The sequence below is a fragment of the Falco peregrinus genome, chromosome 4 (genome assembly GCF_023634155.1).
Source record: "Falco peregrinus isolate bFalPer1 chromosome 4, bFalPer1.pri, whole genome shotgun sequence".
NCBI lineage: Eukaryota > Metazoa > Chordata > Aves > Falconiformes > Falconidae > Falco > Falco peregrinus.
The window spans coordinates 39,969,266-39,983,740 of NC_073724.1; the positions used below are offsets into that span (position 1 = coordinate 39,969,266).

At 38.2% G+C, this 14,475-nt stretch overlaps 1 protein-coding gene across 23 annotated transcripts in view; it reads right to left on the bottom strand.

The window, feature by feature from the left end:
• The window catches only part of CASK (calcium/calmodulin dependent serine protein kinase), a 226,172-nt gene that overhangs the window by 80,849 nt on the left and 130,848 nt on the right, over nucleotides 1-14,475 (bottom strand). For 22 of the 23 annotated variants that reach the window (XM_055803008.1, XM_055803020.1, XM_055803009.1 and 19 more), the window contains exons 7-8: nucleotides 4,716-4,891; nucleotides 2,449-2,571 (exon numbers count right to left, since the gene is read on the bottom strand). In XM_055803008.1, the coding sequence (XP_055658983.1) occupies nucleotides 2,449-2,571; nucleotides 4,716-4,891 (299 nt within the window). Of the gene's footprint in view, nucleotides 1-2,448; nucleotides 2,572-4,715; nucleotides 4,892-11,711; nucleotides 11,853-14,475 lie in introns of those variants that run through there. The other variant, XM_027782546.2, reaches the window with a different exon arrangement.

The following is a 14,475-nucleotide window of genomic DNA, read 5'->3' on the forward strand; positions in this document are numbered from 1 at the left end:
CCACAAAAAACAAAACAAAGAAACATTAAACACAAGCTCTTAATATTATCTCAACATTAAGAAACTAGACAAGAAATATACCAGCTAACAAGTATCCTAAGGAGAATGAGGATTTGTTGCAACTTAAGAAAAACCTTAGGAAAATGAGAGGGATTAAAATATGTTGAAAACATTCTTGAGCTAGGGATATTTTCTTTTTGTAATTTTGTTTCTCACTTTGTAGTAAGACCCTAGCTTTTTGTTTTACCGTTGCACTGTTAGTCAGTCTGTGCCTAGCATTAAACTTTGAAGCTGGCAAGCACAAAGTAGTTCCGCTTCTTGGGATTCACCAACTCCAGTGAAGTAAGGACTTCAAGTACCCTTTTAAGGGGTGGTTGGTATCAGGTGAGCTTGAGAGATGGGGTACGTGTCCAACAGAGTAGGAAGTGCCAGCTTGATGGCTGGTGACACCAGGCGCTGGCTTACAGAAGGAATTCTCCATTGTACATGCAAAAGAAACATTCACCAATGAACAGTGGACAGTGGGGACAGAACCTGCAGCAGCTGACTACTTTCTTCCCCTGCCCCAAATCATCACAGAAGCTACATACACTTATTAATTTAATGTACATATTTATCACATGCATCTCCTGAATCAGAGTGAAATCGCTGGCAGAAGTAATTCTGTCTCTCTACGGCACTAAAGATGTCCCTGCCTCATGCTGTGTTTGGCGGCTATCTATAAATGGTTTAGAAGAAAATTCTGAGTCAGCAGGGCAGGCAGTTTATCACAGGCAAAAATAAGAGGACTGACTCACAGAATGCTGGCCTAAACTTGGAAACAAAGTTATCTCAAACTAAATCTTCTCTCTCCTGGCTTGTCTTTGAACAAGTAACAGCAATATCAGAAAGAGACCACAGACATCAAAAGTGCTATTCATGCTATATAGGCAGAACTTGCACATTTGCATTACAGAATTACCTTTTTAAAAAGCCTAACCAACTTAGTTGCTGAAACACAAAAACGGCAAAGCTTTCTGCCAAAATAACCCTCAACAAACCCCTTGCTTTAGCATCTAAATGTGGGTAAGCTCATGAAGTGAGAAAAAAGTCAAATTACATGCAGGTTAAACCAGATCACCTGTGTTTACCACAGGTGCAATCACTGGAGTATCATCATTCAGGCTTTCCCAACATGGTGTCCATTCCTATGCTCTTTGAAATATTTTGTGCACTATGTATGCCCCAGATGAACAGACAGAACTTTGGCTCCTTTTGAGTGGAAATGTTTGAACCTGCAGTTTCCCAATATTCAGAAGAGTGCCTTAACCACTTTTATTCCCAAGAGGCGCATACTCCTGTCCTCCTTTTCTAAACTATATCATTCTGCAGCTTGGAATACACGAGTCAGAGCCAGAAAAAGAGCAGAGAAGTGGAGGAATGACTCCATTCACTACTAATTACACCATTTACTTGGAGGAAGAAGAAGAACATATAAGCCTGTGCTTCCCAGGTTCTTTTTTTTTTTTTTGTGTGTGTGTGTGTGTGTCAATATTTGTCTAATGCAGAACATACAAACAGTCCAGTAGCAGACATTAGAAGAGCACCCTTTCCAAGTAAGTGCCCTGTTTTAAGTTAATGATATTATGACTCACTCTACCCTGCATCCACACTATAGGAAAGAAATAGAGGATAACAAAGTAAAATAGTTAATTCATCAGCTTCTGCCAAAGAAGATACAAAGCTCTGAACCAGTACTTGCCAACTTTCAAATCTGCAACACACCTATCATTTTCCAACTCCAATGTCTAGCACAGCCTATTAATAGGACTGCTGAGAAACTAGGTGTATATTCTCCTGCTCCTGTTCCTGATGTTCAGTGTCCAGCAACTACTCTTCACTGGCTCAAAATGTGTTGTAAATTCTGCCACCACTGAAAAATAATTTGATTACCAGATGCCATATAATTTTATGTAGTTAGAGGCCTTTAAGTGACACACCAGTACATACTTCCCTCACTCTGGTGGGGTATTTCAGGAATCTAATGCAAGAAAGCAGCACGGTTAAGTAGCACGATGTACTGCAATAAACTGCGTGGCTACATGCATAAGAGGAAAGAGGTCTAGATAGGACTGAGCAAATACGAGAAAAGAAATTATTCCTCTAGAGTATGAGAGCCACAGAAAGACACATGAATACCTTCATCAAGCTTTATTCTGTGCAGCCCTACTCCCTGTACTCTGGTGCTGCTGAAGGTACCTAAGTGAGCTGGCTCTTGCTGCTAAGCAAGAGTTCAAGCCTGGCAGTTACCAAAATCTCAGGCTCTAATCTTAGAAAGCATTTAAAGCATATCATATCACAGATTTTGTACAATGTCACGGCTACTTTGCAAAGTTCAAAGAAACAAAATAAATAAATCTTTATCTCCCTTGAAGAGGAAACTGGTATGTAAACAGCTGCTTTTACTACCTTTAACCATGGATGATTCAGTGCTTCATATACTGTTATCCTTTCTGCTGGATCCAGCATAAGCATGCGGCGTACCAGATCTTTGGCACTTTCGGAAATATGGCTCCATTGCCTAGGATTCATCTGATTACAAGCAAGAAAAAAAAAATTAAATTAGTAATAAGAATATAGAGAAGAACCTACTTATTATGTAAAGTAATTGCAGAGATTTAACACTGTTCGGTACTTGCAAACATTCCGTTACTTCCTTTTAAGTTTTTTAATAACTTACACATTTGTACATTATTTGCTATTGAAATGGCATAAAAATTGAAACCAGTGAGCACTGTATCACATAAAAGCTGAGATATCCTTGGTATTATGTAATAAACACTGTTTAATTTTCTACCTATGCTACATTTTGTTCAGGTAAAAGTGACCCTTCACTAGAAAAAGAAAAAGTAATTAGGCTTTGTCTGATAGTTAATTATGCCCGTGATAAATGTAGAAATAAATGCTATTCCTGATACCAATATAAGGAATCGCATGACAGTCTGTCTATATGAACCCACAATTTCATGCCAGTGATGCTGTGTAAGAAGGGAGTAAGTAAGCTAATGCCTGTTGTGAACTACTCTGGTGCTGTCCTGCAGGTATCATGGACAATGGCCCTTCCCAATGAATTCCTTTCAATTTGTAACAGTTAAGCATCTTCAGCTGCTCAGGTAGGAAAGCACACTAACAAACAATTGCAACACTTTTTTGAGCAGAACAGTATCTTTAGGAGACAACAATGTGAAGGATGATTTAGAATATATTTTCATCTTGTGCATATGCAGGTTTATGTTCAACTAGTCAAGATGATGGGCAACTGATAAAACCACAGTAATGTAAGAAAATTCTTTTTGTGGTAAAGGATTCTATCCTTAAGCCATTTCTAGTATTTCTTTAATTGATGAAAAACTTAAGTTTTATTTAGATGGTACACTGATAATTTTACAGGTGCTAAATGAAAATCTAAAATTATAACCAGACTCTTTTCAATGTTACATTCTTTTCATTTAAAGATGTCAATTTTATTTAAAACCAGTCTTTATGAAAAATAGTTGCTTTAAATTGGAGCACTCAGGAATGTTATCTGGCTATGAAATGCACATTTATAGTTGTGATTTGTCATTTCTTTTTCCGCCCTAATGAAACGAAGGTAACTGCAAATTTGCAGCAAGGCTGTTTTATAATATTTTCCTGGAATAAACATATTATTGTGGAAACAGGAACAGAAAAGGAACTGAGAAGACACAATGTGCTGGCCATGACTTTTTTTTTTAAACAAAGAAAAGTTAACTTCTATGCTTCCAGAACGTTTTAGCTGCTTAAGAGATTCTATAAAGAAATCTTCCATAAAACAAACCAGGAACATCTACCAGTCTATGCAACTCAAAACTAGTGTCATTAAGAAATCCTGTTTCTTGGAATGCAAAATTTGAAGACAAAAATTGTGCTCCTAATCAAATGCAGCACAACTGCTGTCATTTACATTTTAGCATACTACCATCAAGTTAATATAATAAAACACTTCCTAAACCCTACTACACACTATCAGACAGTTTTAGGAGTTTCCACTCTTAATTTGTTAATACACAGCTCACATATGACCTTGGTTGCAAAGTAAAGCAAAACCGATCTTAGACAAAACCGCAGAAATAGTGAAGTTGAAGCTTTAAATTTGTTTCCATAATGGTCCTAGGATGCTTATGTTGTGAAACAAGTTTATCTTGCACGCACACTGATTGCTTTCAGTTGCAAGTGGCTCCTTTTGAACCATCAGCTGCACCTTACTGCACACTGTACTAAAAAGAAAGTGCATAACTACATTTTTACAGTAAGATTTTTTTTTACATCAAGGAAATATGATAACCAGCCTTTATGATAGCTCTTTTATTTGACTAACAAATTTAAATGATCCACAAACATAAAGTAGCATACAGTATGTTGTATTTCACAGCTAAACCTCATGTAATCTCACCAAGCTCAATGTACAGTTAAGGGCTAGCTGTTGCACCCATTTATTATTTCATCTGAGTAAATATTTCTGTATTCTAATTCCTGATACAAAACACAGTAGTAACAAGACAGACTGAAGAGAGAAAATCACCTCTCTTCCTGCGTAACACAGATATCTGTAAGTTTCAAATTTAAATCAGGCTAAATAAAAAAAACCTTCCAGAAATTTTACCAGCAGAGCTCCTCATCTCACTGGAAAAAGATTCAGATATACTGTCATTTACCTTGTATTTTCCTTTAATAATGCCTTCAAATAATCTTTCCTTGGTTCCATAAAAAGGCAAACAACCGCTTAGCAGGATAAAAAGGATCACGCCACAACCCCAAACATCTACAGGCTTCCCGTAAGGTTCCCTTTTTACCACTTCTGGGGCCATAAAATGAGGTGTTCCTACACGTCCTAAATGGAAATAAAAACAAAACTGAGTCAAAGTGACGTATGTCAAACATAGAAATGAAGAACATCACTGCATTAAACAAACAGTTGTAAGTTTTTTTCATGGGTTAAGCTTTTAACACAATTCTTTCTTTTTTCCTTAAGTTTAGTACTTATTAAATACATGCAGCGAGACAAATGAGTAGTTTAGCTTCTTCTTGATTTATACTTCTATAAATTACAGAATATTCTATCCTACCCCGCAGACTGTGAAACAAGACTTATGTAAGAGCACTACGATTTTTCAGTGAAACATGCCATATAGAAGTAAAGATATCAATTTGGACCACCTTTGAAAGAGGAATTATTTATCCAGAGAGCATGTGCAAAGATACTGTAGAGTTCTAATCTACACTGCTTGCTTGAAAAAGCTGCCTCTAATTGGCAAGAGCATAGTTTGGTCTGATGCTCTGCCCAGATCTTAGCCAGTGTACTGAAACTGCCAACAAGAACGCAAAACACCAGCAAATGTGTTGTTCATTTGAAGTAGATAAAAAAGATAATGCAGATAAAAAGATAATGCTAATTTGTTTCACAGAGTGCTTTCAATGAGTGCCACACAGTAATGGTTCTGGGTCAGTACTGATTTTGGTAATGTAGGTACACCCACACAAACAAAACATTTAGTACCAGCTAATCCTTGGAGTGCATAAACTGATTAGAATGACTTAATTCAATCCCTGTGTAGCACATTAAGCCACATAAAAGCAACAAACATTTTACCTCTCCCTATAAATGTTTCCCATTATAAAGGTTTGTTTCCACTGCAAAGGATTTGCAAGAATGAAGCTTTAGACCCTCAGGGCATCAGTGACACTTACAAACACTGTAGTCTTTGAACTATGCTGGTTCCACTCAAGTACCAACAGAAGAAAAAAAACCCCGCAACTAGCAAACTGCTACCACTTGTACCACCACCTCCACAAACTATTCTTGCTCACTGATACTACAGTGGACTTCAGAGGCTCCATTCAGGGCTTGCAGCATCTTTTTGCTGGCTAGCAGAGTTTACAATGCAGCCTAGAGAATCTGAGGTGTTCGCATGGCACATATTTAATTCAGTCTTGTCTTGTAAAGAGACTCTTGCTGGACTAGCCTATCCTGCACAGCATTTGAATATGAGTTAGCTAAGTTGCAGCACGGGTAACAAACACTTTGGAGACTATCTGGCAATAGCTTACACAGTGAAGACCATCCTTCATTCATACCACCTAACGCAGGAATACAATCTGACCATGCTTTGTTAACTAGTCCCTACTCACTCTTCTTTGTATCTACAAGGATTAAAGAATTGACAGAAAGATGGTAGCTTTTTCCACCATACTATTCTTAAGAACAAACACCACCATTGCCAAGCTTCTTCACCTGGCTTTGTGTTAAACCTTTTCATTCCCAGTTTATGAGGGAATTCCTCTATCAAACAGATGTCAGGAGCCTGCCTGTGGCAAAGAAACATCACCTCACCACCAAGCTAGGCTGGCATCTTAAAAAGTCCATGCAGTCTAGGCTGACATGATGGCAAAGGGGCAGCTCCTTCCCAGGCTAAAAAAAGAATAAAACAGCAAGATGCTGCAAGTCCAGCTCATCCCTTGTATCACTGAGGGAAGAGGAAAGACATTTACTTTGGACAGAGAAAGACAGAGATCAACATCGGGAAAGATTACTAATTTTTCTTGTTGGTTACACACAATTTACAGGGTAACTGATCACCCTAACTGATAAACCTTAAAGCCAAACCTTCAAGATCACAAATATGAGGTAAAGAATTATCTCCTTAGATGACCCAAAGAACCTCTTTTAAATGCCTGGTGATGGGGAAGGGAAAGAAAACTGCAACTATGTATCTCCAGTACACACAAGTTGCTGAGAACTCTGGGGGTTTTTCCTTTTTTTTTTTTTCCTTCCATCCCCTCCGTGTGCCTACAAATCTATATCTAGAAGGATGTCCTAACTTTTTTCCCCCTAAGATTCCCTAATTTGTTACAGCAAATGTATCCACATTTCCAGCTCTGTATCATGCTACGCATGTACATAGGCAGCAACACCTGTCTGTTCAAACGGTACTTGTATACCACTTAGACTGCTCATGTGACATTAGTGGTACGCGTACCACAGTCTGGAAATCTTTAGAACAGAAGTCATCATGCGAAACCGCAGAGCAGCCTGGCTTACCCATGTCTTGTTTATCTCAGTGGTAAACTTCCTGGCATTTGGGTGCAGAGGTACCCGTTTGCAGTTTTGGAGGAGGTGTACCCTCTCTTACACATAGGAAAAAACACATTTGTGGTTATAAAGGTAATTTGAATCTTTTTTATCAATACAAATGGAAAATCATATATACTCTGAAGATTTTGCCTTCCTACCAGGCTTTCTAATTGCTGTTACAAAATCTGGGAAGTCTAGAGAAAATAGAAATTATTCAAAATTAGAAAAGAGAAAATATTCAAAAGACAAACAGCAGAATTCACTAGAAGACTAGATAGCATAAGGACAAAGCAAGCTGTTTAAAAGAGGTATTAAACTTCAGGGACGTATACAGTTGTCTGGATCAAGTAGCTATTAAAACTAAGAATCCTATGTATCAAATGATATCTAAGTTGATATAATGCGTATTTCCAATAATTTTATGCCATTCCTCTCAGCTCAGGACCTTTGTGTTTGAAGTAAACAATTGCAGAGACAAATGTAGCAAAACATGACTATGTGCTGTGAGACATAGAAGTAAAGCCGTGGGTTTTGGTTTGTTTTTTTTTTTTTGCCAGCGCATTTAAGTCTGTTGGGCATCTGCTGTACAGTGAAGGCCAACCTACAGAACACCTTGTTCTGAGGATGTGTCCTTGCAAATAATCGCCCATGCTACATTTTCTCCTATGGTGTAAAACAGTGTATTTAGCAGCAACACGCTACATAAGCAATACTATAGTGTTACCAGGTGTAGGCGTTTAGGTGTCAAGGTGCTGGCAGTAGGGGTGCTGCGGGGGTGGTCTCTGTGAGGAGGGGCTGGGGCTGCCCCATGCCAGACACCCCTGGTTCCAATGGACCCACTGCAGAGCACAGGTGAGTCAAGCAGGCAAGATGGTGGTGCCTCAGAGAAACAGTGTAAGAACAGGAAAAACCCTGCCCAGCAGTGCGAAGTACGGGAAGAAGTGAGAAACAGCCCATGAGCACCAGGGTGAGAGGAGGAGGAAGTGGGAAAGGTGCTCCAGGTGCCCCAGCAGACTCCCCAGCGCACCTGGAAAGGCCACGGTGGAGCAGGTACACACAACTTCAGCCCTGTTGATGACCCCCCACCAGAGCAGGTATCCACCCTCCAGCCCATGGAGGACCTCATGCTGGAACGTGTGGATATTCACTGAAGGAACTGCAGCCTGTGGAGGACCCCCCCAGGAGCAGGAGAACAGTGTGAGGAGGACAGCGTGGCAGAGGGGGGCTGTTACGGACTGACCACAGCCCCCCACTTTCCACCCCCCTGCACCACTCGGTGCTGAGCGGTAAGGGAGGCAGGAGCGAGGGAGCGCAGTTGCTCCTGGGAAGGGGAGGAGAGGAGGTGGTGGTTTCATTTTTGTCTTAGTTTCCCACTACCCAAATCTATATGAATTCACAAGAAATTAAACTGTTTTTCCCCAAGTTAAGTCTGTTTTACCTGTGAGGTTAACTGGTAAGCAGTTTGCATGTATTTACCACAACCCATGAGCTTTTTCGTCCTATTTTCTCCTCCTGCTCTGTTGAGAAGAGGGAGTGAGTGAGCAGCTGGTGGACTCTGGCCCTTAGCTAAGGTCAACACATCGCTATGCTGGTATTAACATACAGAATACTGACTAAATAGGGAAAAATAAGATGAATCTGTAGAAGAATGGCTGCAGAAGCGTGGCCTTAGAATCTCTGAAGATCTGCACAATCCAGGCCTGGTATTAGAATAGGCCTGTAATCAGAATTGTACTGAAGTTGCTGTGCTGAAGATAAGGAGAAAGGTAGCCTTCAGCTATTCTTGAATCCTGAGACCAAGTAATTATGTTGTGCCAACAGGCCGTGCCTGTAACGAGATACAGCTGCCGGGAAAGCAGGTGCAGGGCCAAGAAACATAGGGACCGGTATGGGAAAACAGGGAGTAACAAACTACAAGGCTGAAGCACAGCAACACAATTAGCTACATGGATAGAGTGCTTATTTTAGTCATGATAATTAGGGGTGTGAGAACCACGCGCGTTTAGAGACTACTAACCAATTATATTTCTGCTTTACGAATATGCATGTGTATCGGTTCTATATAAGTAGTGTTAGAAACTTAATAAAGTTGAGCAAGATGCATAACTCATATTGAGCGTCTTCTTGACTCCGGTGAACCCTTCTTCCAACATGAGTCTCCCTCTAAAGATAGTTTGTTTCTTTCATTTTTAGTTTTCAAATATCACCGTAAATGTTTTAATCTGTATAAAATAATATAAACTGTATAAAATAAGTAATCTGACAGTGTCAAGAGAGTATCAAAAGTGCATATTTTTTTGCTTCCTTCTCCCTTTCAGCAAATAATGTTTCAAATTAAAACTACTTTGCAGGAATTGATAAGCAAGAAAAATCCTTCAGTACTTATATGCACTCATAAATATATGCAGAACAGAATAGCTTCTTGAAACTAAGCATTAACCATCTTCACTAAATTTTGCAGAGCTGAGTCTTGATGATGGATAAGAGCATCAGATTTCCTTTCCCCTTCCTCTTCCTGACCACAGGGCAAGGAAACACAAAAATACAGAACTACTGCATATCAACAGATAGCAAACATAACTTGCAACAGTGCACTTAAAAATTGCAGACAAAAGATGCAAGCACTTCTTATGCCGTAGCCACCCACTGCCAGCACTCTGTTCATTATCAGTGACCTTCTTCTTATCACAATTTTTTCCCATACACACATTCTTTTCTAACAGAACAAGCTTCTTGAGGTTTATTCCCTACTTTCTACGTGACAATAGGCAAATTATAGCCTCTTGATATTTCAGGGTTCCTATTTTACTTTACCTGGTGACCTCACATCAAAATGTGAGGCTTAATATTTACTTAGTACTCAAGTGCTCTTACAAACTGGCAGACGTTATGGTTAACAAACACCGTTCTCTGATCATCCCAAACTTTCTTTCTCCTTCCTTGGAAGTTAAAGAACTTACACCACAAGCGGAAGAACTGGATCTTTGTTGCCCTGGTTCAAAACCAGTATACAACAAAAATCCACTTGAGTGAACTGCTTGATATTGAGCAGAAGGAACAGTCCAGTTCAGTAATAGGCAACATTCTACACAGCTGTTTAAGACACCAGCAGACTGCTGCTATAAACTAGGTGAAAAATGGATGCTACTTAATAGAATGCTGAAAAGCCAGTACTACTAAACCTTATTACTCACTTTTAAATTTCAAATGCATAAATACAAATGAAATGTGAAAGAAGGCTAGGTTCACAATAAAATCCTGCCATTTACCACTACTAGATTATAATTTGTGAAAATAATTACAGAATTATTTGGTTTTGTAACCTTTTCAGTGCAGATTACAAGATCAGATCCTGATATTTTAGATGGGGGGTGAGGGTGGTGGAAATCACAGTTTCATCATGAAAAATTAAATCCAGAACAAACAGAAACTTAATAGGTTGAGACTGAACTTTCCAGCTAAACAGGACCCCCCCAAAAAAGCATATATATGTGTATGTATAAGTTAGCACCTTAAAAAGGCTAAAGTAGTTTCTGGGGCAGCTGTCATCCTCATGACAACTAACTACTTCACTGGGTTCATCAAAGAAGCAAATGATGATTCCAAGGTTATTCTAAAAACTGACCTGAGGAAGGACTGCTGAGCTGCACTTCACTCAGCAAAATGAATGGAGTGTACACATGAACTTAGATAGAGATTCTTCCCATGCCGCAACTACAAGAACTGTAAGCTGAATATCAGTAACAGGATAAACAAAATCTATAGACAACAAAGTTTTCTAAACTCACGGATACTCACTGCACTTAAGTCCAAGTATCACTTCTGCTAAAAATTATCAGGTAGAAAATTTGCTTTCTAAACATGTCTGGTGTAAAATTTCAAAATTGTTCTCGACAGTTTAATTTTTTAAAAATATTTTAGAAATTTTTCAATTTCCTTTGGTATTTTGGGAGAGGCTTTGCATCTTTTTGGAGACAGTGTGAGAATGAACAGTAAGCAAAGGCATTTTTCTTTCTGTAATAGATAACTTCTGCCTTCCACAGGTCTTTCATTCTTCAGGATAAGAACACTCATAGATATGTTTGAATGACTGCGCAAGAAAACATTATTGCATTTAAATAAATATTGCATGCATGCATACACACATGATTTTTAGTTGTATCTGTATATGAGAAGAAATCATATGGAAGACTGGAATCAATTTCTGTCTATGTGCTTCTAGGTTCTTCTGATCTGTTCTAGAGCAGCATTAACTGAGTATCATCACTATATGAAGATTCAGCAGCGGTATGTATTCAATGTGATACTTGCCTCCATCCAATTCATTGTAAATAAATGACTACATCAAAGTGTCTGCTGACTTAGGAAGCACTCAATGCCTGAATAGGTACACACATTAGACATCTTATTTCTACAGGTAAGTGTTCTTATCAGCCAGTTTTGAGGCATGTTGGTAGTCTGGAAATTTATAAAACTGCTAATTTTGCTGATTATTCCTGTGGATAAACAGAGAGCTTCAGTCTTCAGGTGTTGTCAATCTGATATCATTTACAAGCACTAAAGATAAATTTTGACTTACCTTTGATAATTTAGTTTCTATGACTCTTTCCATATTATTCCAGACAATAGGGCTATGCTTTCCACAAGAAGAAGAGTATATACAGAGACCCAATCAGATTTTGTCATCCCTAAGGCAGGGGATTGATGACCAAGATATCAGAAGGAGAGTCTTTCAACAGCAGTGGTATCTGAACGATGTATAAGGAAACAACTGGAACAAATAATTTTTAGGAAAAAAATGTGAGGTACTAATAAACATCACCATCTGACCTCTCACAATAGTGTAATAAGAAATATGTTCATAAATTAAGGAGTTTCTAAAAGAGTTGGATGTCCAGAATAATGTGGAAGGAATCAAAGAATCACACACCACAGATCAGATAGGTCCATACTTTACTACTATTAATTCCTTTCCACATTACTCCAGACAATAGAGATGTTTAAAGCAGGTGTACAGAGAAGATGAATGGATTTAAAAAAAAAAAAACCAACAAAGAAAAAAAGAAAAAAAAAAGGTAACTCAGCTTCAGCACAGAAGATTGTCTGAAGAAAATGTATTTTAAAAGATGCATCAGCAGACAACTGGACAACTGGATATTAGTGTCCAGAAAACGAACAAAGCAAAGATCACATGTTAACCAGACAAATTATAATAACTGACTCAATGGCCTTTTCAGCCATAAAACTATGATGGAGGAAGTAAACCTAAATTGACTTTCAAACACATTAGCCTCCTGTAAGCACTTTCAAATCAACCCAGATGTGAAGTGAAATTTCTGAGAGACAGTAAACCACAGTTTTATCTTTTAAATAAAACAAAGTCTATCAGAGGTAAAGCTTTGAAGAAGCTCACATATTTTTTCTCAAGGTGCGTGTGTGGGGGGAGCGAAACAGTGCTTTTGCTTTGCAGAGGAAAGAAACACTACCATTTAAGAGAAAAAAGAATACTAGTGTAGGACCTCAGCTTACAAATGTGTAACTCTCCTTGGAAAACAAAGGAAAGATTTGCTGTACCATTCAGACACTAATGATGAAAAGAAGAAAAGTCTATGCAGTGCAAAACCCCAACATTTCAAAACCATGTTTTTTAAACTGGGTTTTATAAAACCACCAAGAAGATCCAGTTTGGTGAAACACACGAGCAGGTTGCCAAGGGAGGTCATAGATACCCCATCACTGGAAATATTCAACGTCAGGTTGGATGGGGCTCTGATAACATGATCTAGTTGAAGATGTCCCTGCTCACTGTAGTGGGGTTGGACTAGATGACCTTTAAATGTCTCTTCCAACCTAAACCATTCTATGATCATTTTTACATTGATAGGAACAACAACAAAAAAAGGAACTTAAAAGATTCCCCCCCTCTGCCCTACCCCCTAATTGCATGGTGTCATTTGCAGGGCAATTTATGATAATGTCTTCCTTCACTATTTTTGTACTAAGTGTAATAGAAGCTAGCTGTGAAGAACCAAGAACACTTGATATTTATTTGGTGTATTTCTATTAAGAACATATAAGATCTTTTCCAGTAAGATGATGGTTTTATTAGGATATCTGAAGGTACTATACGATTCTGAAACAACTTAGGGGAGCTAACTGTTAATACATAAAAATCAATACTGGAATGGATTAGCACCATGGTACCTCTGACATTTTGCTGCTAAAGGTAAAAAGTGAAAATCAGTTAACGATCCATAGATAAGACTTGACAGTTAGTATAGAACCTCATACCATTTAGGTCTATACAGTTATCTTATTTTGCACTAGTTCAAACCAGGAGAAAATAAGTAGATTAAAAGTGGACGAAACAGCACTTGTAGACTCAATGGTTTCTGTTCCTTCAAACTTTTATACCATATACTAGCTGAAACTCCCCAAGATTAAGCATCCAGGATATTTAGTATCTGATAAATCTGATGTCACATTTATTTAAGAAAATATTGTGACAATGCATAACACATTCAGAAAGAAAATTTGTCCAAGGAAGAAGACAGAGATCATAATGTGCGATCGCTCTATTTAAATCACTGACTTCCCAGAGGTTCCACTACTCCAGCTGCATCATAATCTTGCAGACACGGATTGTTTCCTATCTACATCCTTTTCCATAGGAGCTGACTTATAAATTATGATGATCTGTAACTATGTTGCACTCTGCTAGAATTCCACCTTAAAGTACCTACTTCAATGCTTCAAATGAATACACTTAGCAAAAATTTTCCACTTATCATAAGAACTGCAAGAAGAGACCTTCAGAGAGTGGTAGCTCATGAAAATGATTTCCTATCAGAAGATGACACATGCTTCTTATTCGTTACCTTGCAGCTTATGGGCACAGTGGAACAAAAAGTATTTCTTTACATTTTCCTTTCTGGTCTTATGAAAAATGAGTTATGGCTATATATATATTTACTTAATAATAATTTAACTCTATTAAAAATAAACTCAACTGGGTTGTTAGCTGATAAAATAGTCATGTTCCTAAAATCTATTCCACAGACATTTTCATTAATCACATCTAGTATGATGTCGTAGATTGTTATTGTGATTTCCCTTACACTTCTGTTAAATAACCTTCTATCTGCTTGAAAGAACACTGTAGTTATCCTTCTAAACAACACAAGTCTATCTCTGGACTCACATAGCAAGACTGGGACTGGTCTACTTTCAATACCTGGTACCTAGTTTAACTTTATTACAAAAATCCTCTTCCCCTCCCCAAACAATTTAAGCACACTGGAAAAAAGATGTCTTTTGTTAAGTTAAAAAAGTTCTGTAGTCCC